This window comes from Monopterus albus, unplaced genomic scaffold (assembly GCF_001952655.1).
Source record: "Monopterus albus unplaced genomic scaffold, M_albus_1.0 scaffold306.1, whole genome shotgun sequence".
NCBI lineage: Eukaryota > Metazoa > Chordata > Actinopteri > Synbranchiformes > Synbranchidae > Monopterus > Monopterus albus.
The window spans coordinates 809,404-819,844 of NW_018128186.1; the positions used below are offsets into that span (position 1 = coordinate 809,404).

The following is a 10,441-nucleotide window of genomic DNA, read 5'->3' on the forward strand; positions in this document are numbered from 1 at the left end:
CATACACACACACACACACACACACACACACACACACACACACACACACACACACATAGGGCCACCAGATGGAAAAATTGAGCAAAACCAATTAAAGAAATGTAACTGTAATTAGCTGTATGCACCAATGCATATAAGATAAATAAGATAAACAGGAACATACTGGTGGGGATGTCAAACAGGACTGTAAGCTGGTTCTTGGCAGCAGAAAGTCTCTGGATGTTGGTCAGATGGAGAAGTCCAGGGGGCAGACTGGTGAGCTGGTTCTGAGAGAGATTCACCTGTTGTAAACTGAAGCACAAGAAAGAGTAAGTCTGAGAGACAACTAACAGTTTTTTTCTATAGGAGACAAGTACAGATGTAGGCATTTAAATTGTCAGAGGTGGTTTTCGCCTAAAGCAGAAGTGTGTGCGCTGGTCCTGGTCTGAGTGAACACAGCGAAGCTCAAATCATCCTCCAGTCAGTTAAAAACACTCGATATGTTTGTCAGCAACACTGTTTGTATTTAACATGTGCATCAATGATGCTGCGATCAGAACAGACCGTTTTACATGTCTAGTACAGCTGTGATCAGCTGTGCACGGTGCACTGAGGCTACAGAATGGCCAAAAACTTTGGCGCACGCCCTGGAGCCTCACTCACAGCTGTTGTGTTCACTGTGGCTGGTTGACATATGAACTGACATGGACTACTGTACTGTACATGCCTACGCATGAAAATTGAATGTTTTACTTGTTTTTCTGATGAGGGGTTAAAATAATGTCCAGGACCAAAGGCTCCACGCTACAAGGTGGTAACACCATATGACACCATGAATTGTGGGTCACTTCTCAGCGGCAGATGCCGCCCCTACATCCGTGGTTCTCAAAGTGTGGGGAATAAAGACATGACAGGTGGGGCGCAATGAATGGAGAAAATTAGAAATGGGTCATTAATACAACTAAATTAAAATAACATCAGTTTGGGGCCCGGGAGAAAAAAGGGGAACCCATAGTGCAACAATAACAGTTTCAACGTCGGCATGTTAACTGCCGTGCAACAATATAAGGAAACGCTCACACAGAGGAACAATAGTGTACGTAGTGGGAAAAATAATGTAAATGGATAAATTTGCTACATGGACCACAAAGAAAAGAAGGCGATTCAGCGCAAGCAGACAAAGAAACGACAGGCAGTAGCCTTATCAACCAAAAAGCCAGCCGAAAAGAAAACATGATGAAGCCTATCTTGCGCTTGGATTCACTGTGGGAATGGTGGGGGCAGAGGAGGGACCCATGTGTGTCTTGTGTCTTAAACCGCTGGCAGCAGACAGCATGAGGCCCAACAAATTAAGAAGACATAGAGACAACACACCCCAGTCAATTGCTGAGCAGCTTATTCTCCCTGCTGCTGTAGACATGGTGTTGATTATGCTGGATGAGACAAGTGCTGCAAAACTGAAAACTATCCCCCTGTCAAACGATACAGTTGTACTTTTATTTTATCTGTTTTGAACTTGCTGTTATTTGATAGTTCAATACATTTGAAATTTAAAAATTGGCCGATTTCAATATTTTTTGACAAGTGGGGCTTGAGAATTCGCCCACCCTCTTAAGTGGGGAATGACAAAAAATGTTTGAGAACCACTGCCCTACATGGTCTAGAAGCCTAGCATTGTGTCAACCAAAACACTAAGCAGACTCAAACTTCAGCATCTAGAGTTCCAGCGTTATGTATTACAGCTTCACTATCCGCCCCAGATATTAAATGGTAATATTTAATGCCATTTGTAGCAACCATCTGCTGTGTCTACAGAAAAAAGCAGCACTTAATTTATTCAATAATGCCTTGATTCAGAGTATTATCCAACAACACAATTCCCCCCCCCCCCCAAAAAAAAAGAATGCCCAAAAAAATTTTCAAAAAACGGGGCCTAAGAGGTAGGCTACAAGGGAGGGGTGGTTTAAAAAACTGCAGTCCAGCAATCAAATACGTTCCCTTCAAAACTTATCTGTGTTCTGTGGTAGTTCTTAGGAGAGAGGGTTGGCTCATTCTTCCAGAGGAAAATCTACAAAATATTAATATTATGGTCCCAGATAGATGAATTCACTGCATCACAGTTCCAGTGGGTCAGACATTTACATACACTCAGCTGACTGGGCCTTTAAGCAGCTTGGAAAATTCCAGAAAATGAAGTCATGGCTTTAGAAGCTTCGGATTGGCTAATTGACATCAATCAATAGGAGGTGCACCTGTGAATGTATTTTAAAGCCTAGATTCAAACTCAGTACCTCTTTGCTTGACATTACAGGAAAATCAAAGGAAAACAAGAAATCAGCCAACATCTCAGAAAAAGGTACCATGTGAAATACCACGTTCATCTGTATAAACAATACTACACAAGTATTAACACCATGGGACAACACAGCCATCTTACTGCTCAGAAAGGAGATGCGTTTTGTCTCCTAGAGATGAATGTAAAAGTTGTGGCAAAATGGCTTAAGGACAACAAAGTCAAGGTACTGGAGTGGCCGTCACAAAGCCCTGACCTCAGTCCAATAGAAGATTTGTGGGCAGAACTGAAAAAGGGTGTGTGAGTAAGGAGACCTCCAAACCTGACCCAGTTCCACCAGTTCTGTCAGGAAGAATGGGCTAAAATTCCAGTAACTTATTGTATGAAGCTTGTGGAAGGTGTCCTGAAACCTTTCACCCAAGTTAACCAGTTTAAAGGCAATGCTAGCAAATACTAACCGAGTGTATGTAAAACTTCTGACCCACTGGGAATGTGATGACAGAAAGAAAAGCTGAAATAAATTTTCTCTATTATTATTCTGACATGTCACATTCTTATAATAACCTAGTGACACTAACTGACCTAAGACAAGGAACATTTAAAGGATTAAATGTCAGGAGTTGTGAAAAACTGAGGTTAAATGTATTTGACTAGAGGTGGATGGAAACTTCTGACTTCAACTGTATTTATCAAAGGTGCATCTTTGCCAGACAACCTCCTGCTATGTGTACCTGGAGCAGATCACCTCCTGGGAGCTGGAGGCAGAAGACAGCTCTTTCAGCAGATTGTTAGAAAGATTGAGAGTTTGCAGGTGGATGAGACCCCAGGGTACCACAGAGGGCAAAGCAACCAGGCTGTTGGATGACAGGTCCAGGTGGGTGATATGTGAAGACATATCCATGAACCAGTCCAGTTCCAACCAGGGTAGCTGCAGACCACTCCAACAAACACTGACAGCCTACACACACAGAGGGCTTAATGTCATTAAGAAGAATGGTAGTAGCATAAATTTAGGACAACCTCTCACAACTCGGACTAAAAGCACTACTGTATGAATTTATTTATGATACATTGAAATATTTAACTTCATAGCAAAGTGAACAAATAAAAATGTTCCACCCAAAAACCTAAAATTTCATTGCATATTCTGACACAGGAAAGTATATGATTACATTTCCATGTTAAAGATTATAGCACTTTTGAAATTTTGTGAATTGACCTAAATCAGTTTATTTTTTGAAAACACTGAAGGCAAATGATTTGTACCTTAATTAGTGCAATGATATACACTAGTACATATCCATGTTTCTAAAATTACTTGTTCTTTATATTTATTAAATACTGTATTTGATTCATGAGGAAAAATATTTGAATCGGCACTGAAATTTGATTTATTTTTTAAAGGCTGTAATTTTTAAAATTCAGTCAATGTGAAATCCTGACTGATCCTTTTTGTGATGCATTAGGTTAATGGTAAAAATAAATAACTGCTCGTGTTGATCTCCCTGTACTATAAGCTCTCAGTCATTTTGCATTGCTCACTACCCCCACACATCATACAAAGATGTCCACCAGATACTAATGAATTAGAAAAGAAATTTGGTGTAATGGTGCAATAAATTTACATTATGATGAATTGTTTAAATTGCTGTTTTACAATAAACACCCACACAGCAGAACACATTAGAGGTCAGAGTGCATTGTTGGGGGCAAAAGCTAAACAGAAGGAGAATATGTGCAAAATATAAAACCTGATTAACAGATATCTCTCATGTGACAGTCTTGCATCTGTTAGTTCAGAACATTGACATATATACCATGGACATGGCATCACCACTTCCCTCCATTATGCAAAAATGAAGCCAAAATATCACGAATACGGCGGCTGCCATCTTCCTTTTTTTGCAACTAGATTCTACGCAGAAGTGGCCAAAAGTGGAGTGATAACATCGGACTGCCAATCAAAGCTGTCAAATCAACTGAAATCCCCCCATTTAATATCATATAACTCATTAAAACAAACTTATCAGAAGAAATGACCATATCCACACATATCAGTGTGATATCTACCAAAAACCACAGAAATTACCTCTGTGAAAAATGTATTTGATTTGTACTTTGAGTACAAGTGTTGTCCCAACCACTAATGTGGAAGAGGGTGGGGTTTATGACCTATAGTGCAACCACTCACCAGGGGGTGATCAAGATTTGTTTGCCTAACTTCTGGGAACTCTTAAACTGTCCATTGTTTTTGATGATAACGATAATCACTTTTATTGGTCAAGTATGCTACACACACAAGGAATTTGTTTCTGCTACAGAACCAGTTGGTGGTTCAGAAACAAATCATTGCCCTGCTTTGTTTCCAGAATACAGACCTCCTTCCCTTCTGTGTTGGAGGTTTCCTCTAATTTGAGCCTCAGGAGGTGTCTGCTGAAGGCTGGATGGTCTACCAGGGTGTATGAAGAAAATCCTGCTCCATTCTGTAGCAGAAAGCAAGCTATCTCCACATGGCCTGCAACAGAAGTTATACGAGTCACTCCATCCATCCACAGTAACACAGGAGGACACAGCGTTCACTTAAAGGGATAGTTACTACGTTTTGAAGCTCATCTTTGTGTGTGTTCAAATTTACTAAGGACTCGCAGTGGGGTTTTGTGGTGGAGAACAGAAGAAATGCAGCACTGCAGGAATTAGTGCATTTGGTCTCACGCAATAGGTGAGAGGTGTTCCCGCTCAGGCAGTGCCACCTGAAGCTGTAATCTTGTATGCACTGTGCATACATTTTTTTAAATGATTTTGTTCAAGTTCTATGCCACTGCATCAGGCAGCCATTGCACCATCAACATACACTGATCAGGCATAACATTATGACCACCTGTACATCTGTATGCACTTCAGTGCAACACATCTTCCTTAACATTTGTGTATATGAAGCTCAAAATGTTTCAGCTTTTGGTGAGATTGTCATAAATGTACAAATTATGTTCATAGTTAAAGGTGGTGTTGTACTGGACTACGTTATATTCAGAGGTGTCTGCATATTTTTTCCTGCCCATTGACATACAGTACATGAGAGGCTCAGAATATAATGATCTCTGGAGAGATCCCCCCATTTAATTTTTTACAACCACCACAGACTCGGAGCAGAGCACAAACTAACTGTGCTATGTTTTCAGGAGAGAGGCAGAATGGAGGCGTGTTTGCGATTACTTGATTTTCAGCGTCAACATTTCTGAGATTGTAAGCTTCTCTCTTGCTGCAGACTCACTCACACACAGGTGCAGCAACAGAAGGACCCACACGGCTGGCCACACTCTGCCTGTTAAAATCTCACCAAAAAAGGCTTATTATTATTATTCTAATGTGATACGTTTTGTGGTCCAGGTAAAAACCTCTTTGGGTCCAGATCTGGACCAGAGTCTGGATTTGAGGACCCCAGCAGTAGGCTAACAATTAGCACTCAGTAAGGTTACTACCAGGGAGCCAACAATGGTACATGTCACATATAAACTATATTAACTCAAATGGACAAATAGTGGAAAGAAGCTCCAAGGTCCAGTTTACATCCAAAAATCATGCACCCCAGCATATTTGCATATATTCACTCGGTGAACCACAACTGGATTTCAGATTTGTGGTCACAAGTTCTGTGTGTGTGTGTGTGTGTGTGAGCATGTTTGAACCATGCCAGAGACACCTGACACTTTCAACAGAGAAATGTGAAGGGTGGAGGGGTCTTCAAGTATTTATCTGTATTTTCAAGACAAACACAGGAATCACAGTTTTAGAAAATGTAGTTCTTCTGATTTGAGGATTTTGTATCAGTAAAGCAGCAAATCCAAAACACAGTATACATGTTCCCACCAGCTGCTACGTTCTAAGCACAAACGATGTCTGACATGTATTCCTGTTTGTCTACCTACCTGCTCGAGCAGCAGCATAGAGTGGCAGCCCAGTGATGATGGCAAACTCATTGCTGTGAATGGCACAGTCCTTGGCATCAGCATCGTAGCGATGGATCAGCAGTCGGACCACATCCAGGTGACCCTGTTGGCAAGATGTGGCCAGCATCCAGTTCAGCAAGTCTTTCCTCAGACATGGGCCTGAAGCAAAGCAAAAGACCCAACACCATTTAGAGGAGATCAGTCCAAAAACTTCCTTTTTGTTAATAATCACACACTGCACTCCAGAAATTCCTTTAGTATTGTTATCAATCTGATAGTTTCAAAGTTTGAGAGGAGATTTAAAAAATTTTTCTATGTACAGTATAAACTTTCCATAAAGGACCTGACCTTAATGAGCGTTTCAGTTCAACCACTATGGTTTAGTTTCTCAATGAGCACTTTTCCAGAATTCAGCAGAAGGTGAAACATGTTAAAGGGGTATTCTGTTCATTTTTTTCCCAAGCAAAATTGGTAACTACCACTAAATTTTGAGGATCTGGTTGTAATGAGTCTATAATCTTGAAGTACTTTATTAATGACTACTAAATGACTTTGATATTTAAAAAATGGCAGCTTGCCCTTCTTGCCCTTTATTGTTTGGAGTGAAATCATTAACTTTTACAGCAATAACAATATGTAGTCAAATAAACGGTGTCAAACATGTGTCACAGTCATAGGACATCATCTGACGATTAAATAAAAAAATGTTATCAACAAAACAACAGTCAGACCTTTTCCTTATAATGTGAAAACGGAGCCGTTTCTTTTCCTCCTACCAGGTATAGAATCCAGCAGCTCTTTGACCAGGCTGGTGTGGCCGTAGTATGCTGCCAGGATGACGGGGTTGTTGTTGCATGGCTCTGGGGGCACAGCGATACAGGCTTCCTTCAGGAGGTAACACACACTCTCCAGATCACCATGCTTGGTGGCCATACACAGGAGATGGAGCTATATCAACACACATACACACAATGAGAAAACTGGTGAAGAGCAGGAATCTCTTCTTTATACCTCCGCTCTGGCAATGGCCGTGGCTGGAGGCATTATCTTTTCAAGTTGTCCATCTGTCCGTTTGTCCCATTCTTGTGAACACAACCTTGAGGGATTTTCTCCACATATAGCACAAACACCCACTTGGATTCAAGGATGAACTGATTAGAATTTGGTGGTATGATGTGTAATGTAATAACATATAATAACATGTATTAGTTACATTCTGAACTTTATCCTTTAATGTACAATAATGCAACATCCTGTTCATGTTAAAATCACCCATTAGGTAATTTCATTTCCAGTGTCAAAGACATTGTCATTCATATCACACAATTCAATTAGATAACAGCATCCAACCATATGACAACTGCCCTACAGTCTGCACGGGACAGTTTAGCCATTTGTGGCATTTATTTTACGTACTACGTATGTAAAGGTAATCTGTTCACACTGCGGCTTGTTCATGTTGCTAAAGCTAGCTGACATGCTACATTCGGGGGGGAGCCTTTTTCAGAAATCAGGTTAAGGTGAAATGAAAGACACTCCAGCTTTTCAGTTCCAGAAACAGAAATCTACTCTATGCAGTGACAGCTGGTCCAAAGCCTGATGGCAAAGATTATGAGCCGGGCTCAAAGCTGTTAACTGGTTTCATTTTTAGGACTGGATTTTGTCAGAAGAAATTCTAAATTGGCATTACTTTGATAGACTGACCACTTATTCTCAATCTAAGTGGTTACTTTGTCACCTGAAAAAAATATCGAAACTGAATAAAATGGCCTACAGTCATGGTAAAAATAATGTACACCCTCCTTCAATTCTGTTTTTATCAGGGGCTAAAAAAACAAATGCCTGGTCCTCACCAGCTTCTGTAACCAAATAAAATAACCACATGTGACCAAAAAAAAAAACAACACAACAGACTTCAGTAAGTAGTCACAGTCTCCCAAAATTAACAGTAACCATGGTAACCAAATCCCAAACAGGAGTGCAGCTGACAACGTGCAATGATTATTTTATGTGCACTCACCCCATCAATGCGTGGTGTCCCTCCCCTGCACTCCACACAGCAGGCTTGTTGGATCTGCTCCCGCGCAGCCTCCACCTGTCCGGCTTCATATGCTGCCTGGATGTTTTCTAGAATGGGAGAAGGAACCAGTGCAGAGCCGGGCCCTGTGCCCCCCATCAGTGATGGCTTGGCTCCCATTTCCTTCCCAGGGCCTGACAGCACAGAGAATAGACACAGGGAGAAAACAGTCAAATGGCAGTTAGAACGAGTATAAGTGAGGAGGAATGGGATCGTATTGCAGCACACTGCAGGGTGCACACATCGTATTACTGTAGTCCTGTTAGCAGCATACGCCCAGAACTAGGTCATCTTATTCAAGAATGCTCTCATGGCATGAACTCAAAGAGCACTAGCCCCTAGTGGCACGTAGAATAAACATTAGACACTGAACTCAAATCACACACAGTTGTTGGTATTTTTAAAGCAAATTCTAAAACCCTTGGATTAAAATGTGAACACTGGGAAAGCAAATTCACAGTGATGATTTTAGTGGCCCTCCTGAGTGTGGCTTAATGTACAGTTCATTTGAACTACTTTTTAAAACATACTCATTGGACATCCCCAGACTGTGACAATGTAAGGACAATTTCAGTTTGTATGGCCATTTATGTCATGGAGGCTATGGATACCGGAGATACAGAATACAACAATGAGCCAAAACATTAGGAACACTTACAAATGAAGCAAGTAATTACCTCATGACAGTGGTGTGAATCAGGGTCTGGTATATACACGCAGGGTCACTTTATTAGATAGACAAAGCTAAAACTAAGTCTCATCCCACAATCCTGCAATAAATTGCCCTTTGATGAAAGTGATAATGCTCAGCTTGTGTTCAAACTGTTGATTCAACTATATAATCACTCTGGAGGTTGTGATCTATGCTACTGTTGAACTGTACTGCATTATACAAAAAGCTTTTTAGTCCAGACTCACTGATGTACTGTAAAAGGGGTGGACAAAATAAGACATGCCTGTGAGTATTGTTAGAAATGAATAAATCAGTCAGATAATTATTAGACATTAATGTGTTAGACTTTAATGTGTTAGTAATCCAGTTTAGTAAGATTCAAAGTCTGCTCTAGTCTGCTTTGCTTCAAAGTTAGAAGACAATGTTGATTTTGAAAAGTGTACCTTGACACCAATTGTTTTCTTGTATTCACCTTGTGTTAGAATTATGTCTGAATGAATGTTTTAGTTATGCACCACGTAACACACACACACACACGGAATTTTTCATTTTGTTATGGCTAGCGGCTCCATGCAGCTGGACCTCTATATAAGAGGAGACGCCAGACTGACTCCAGCTTGTGATGTTCTTATAACTGTCTGTGTAAGAGGTTAGCCCAAAAACTTATAAACGTATTAGCCTCTGTGTTTCCGGGGACTCCTCTTCTCCAGCAGCTTGTCTGAAGGAGGGAGCCACCCGGGTTGTCTCTTGTAGTTTTATTTGTGGTTTTAAAATAAATCAGCACTAAAATGAAGAAAGACGGACTCCTTCGTTATTCAGAGCTGTCCAATAAAAGAACTGGGGTATAACAGTATAACACAAAACAATTCAACAATACCACAAACTACATCTTTCAAAAAGATCATGCAGTTGATTCAATACCTCACTAAAACAACTTAGTGTATTAGACAATAGATGAACAATCCATTCTTGTAGTCGGGGTGGATATGGGGAGGTGAAAAGACCTGAGCGACTCTCACCAGGGCCAAATTGCTACAGCCAGATGACTGGGTCAGAATCAGAATCAGAATCACTTTTATTGGCCAGGTGTGATGGACACATGAGGAATTTGACTCAGGTACATCGGCTCTCAATGTGCAAACAGTAAACCAGCATAAGGCTGTGTAATATAACAAAATAAGCAGTATTAACAGCAATATTGACAGCAACAAACAGTGCAAGCAATACAGAAAAAGCAGTATAAACAGACAGTAAACAATGCAGACAACAGGGAATGTTCATTGAAATTAGATAAATAGGAATAAAAACAGAGTACTTAAAACTAGAGACCTGTACGAATCTGTATAATCTGTACAAGGTATATACACAGGTATTGCACTGAAGGTTATTGTCCAATCACACTGTCGTGGGTTAAGTATTCATCAGAGTGACAGCCTGGTGCAAGAAACTGTACCTGTGCCTGGTCGTCTTAG

The 10,441-nt window shown here is 40.6% G+C and overlaps 1 protein-coding gene across 1 annotated transcript in view; it reads right to left on the reverse strand.

Annotated features, from left to right (window-relative positions):
* The window catches only part of lrrk1 (leucine-rich repeat kinase 1), a 134,598-nt gene that overhangs the window by 93,521 nt on the left and 30,636 nt on the right, over window positions 1–10,441 (reverse strand). The window contains exons 2-7 of the mRNA XM_020623620.1: window positions 8,240–8,430; window positions 6,996–7,167; window positions 6,199–6,378; window positions 4,651–4,787; window positions 3,004–3,230; window positions 164–291 (exon numbers count right to left, since the gene is read on the reverse strand). Of these exons, the coding sequence (XP_020479276.1) occupies window positions 164–291; window positions 3,004–3,230; window positions 4,651–4,787; window positions 6,199–6,378; window positions 6,996–7,167; window positions 8,240–8,430 (1,035 nt within the window). The remainder of the gene's footprint in view (window positions 1–163; window positions 292–3,003; window positions 3,231–4,650; window positions 4,788–6,198; window positions 6,379–6,995; window positions 7,168–8,239; window positions 8,431–10,441) is intronic.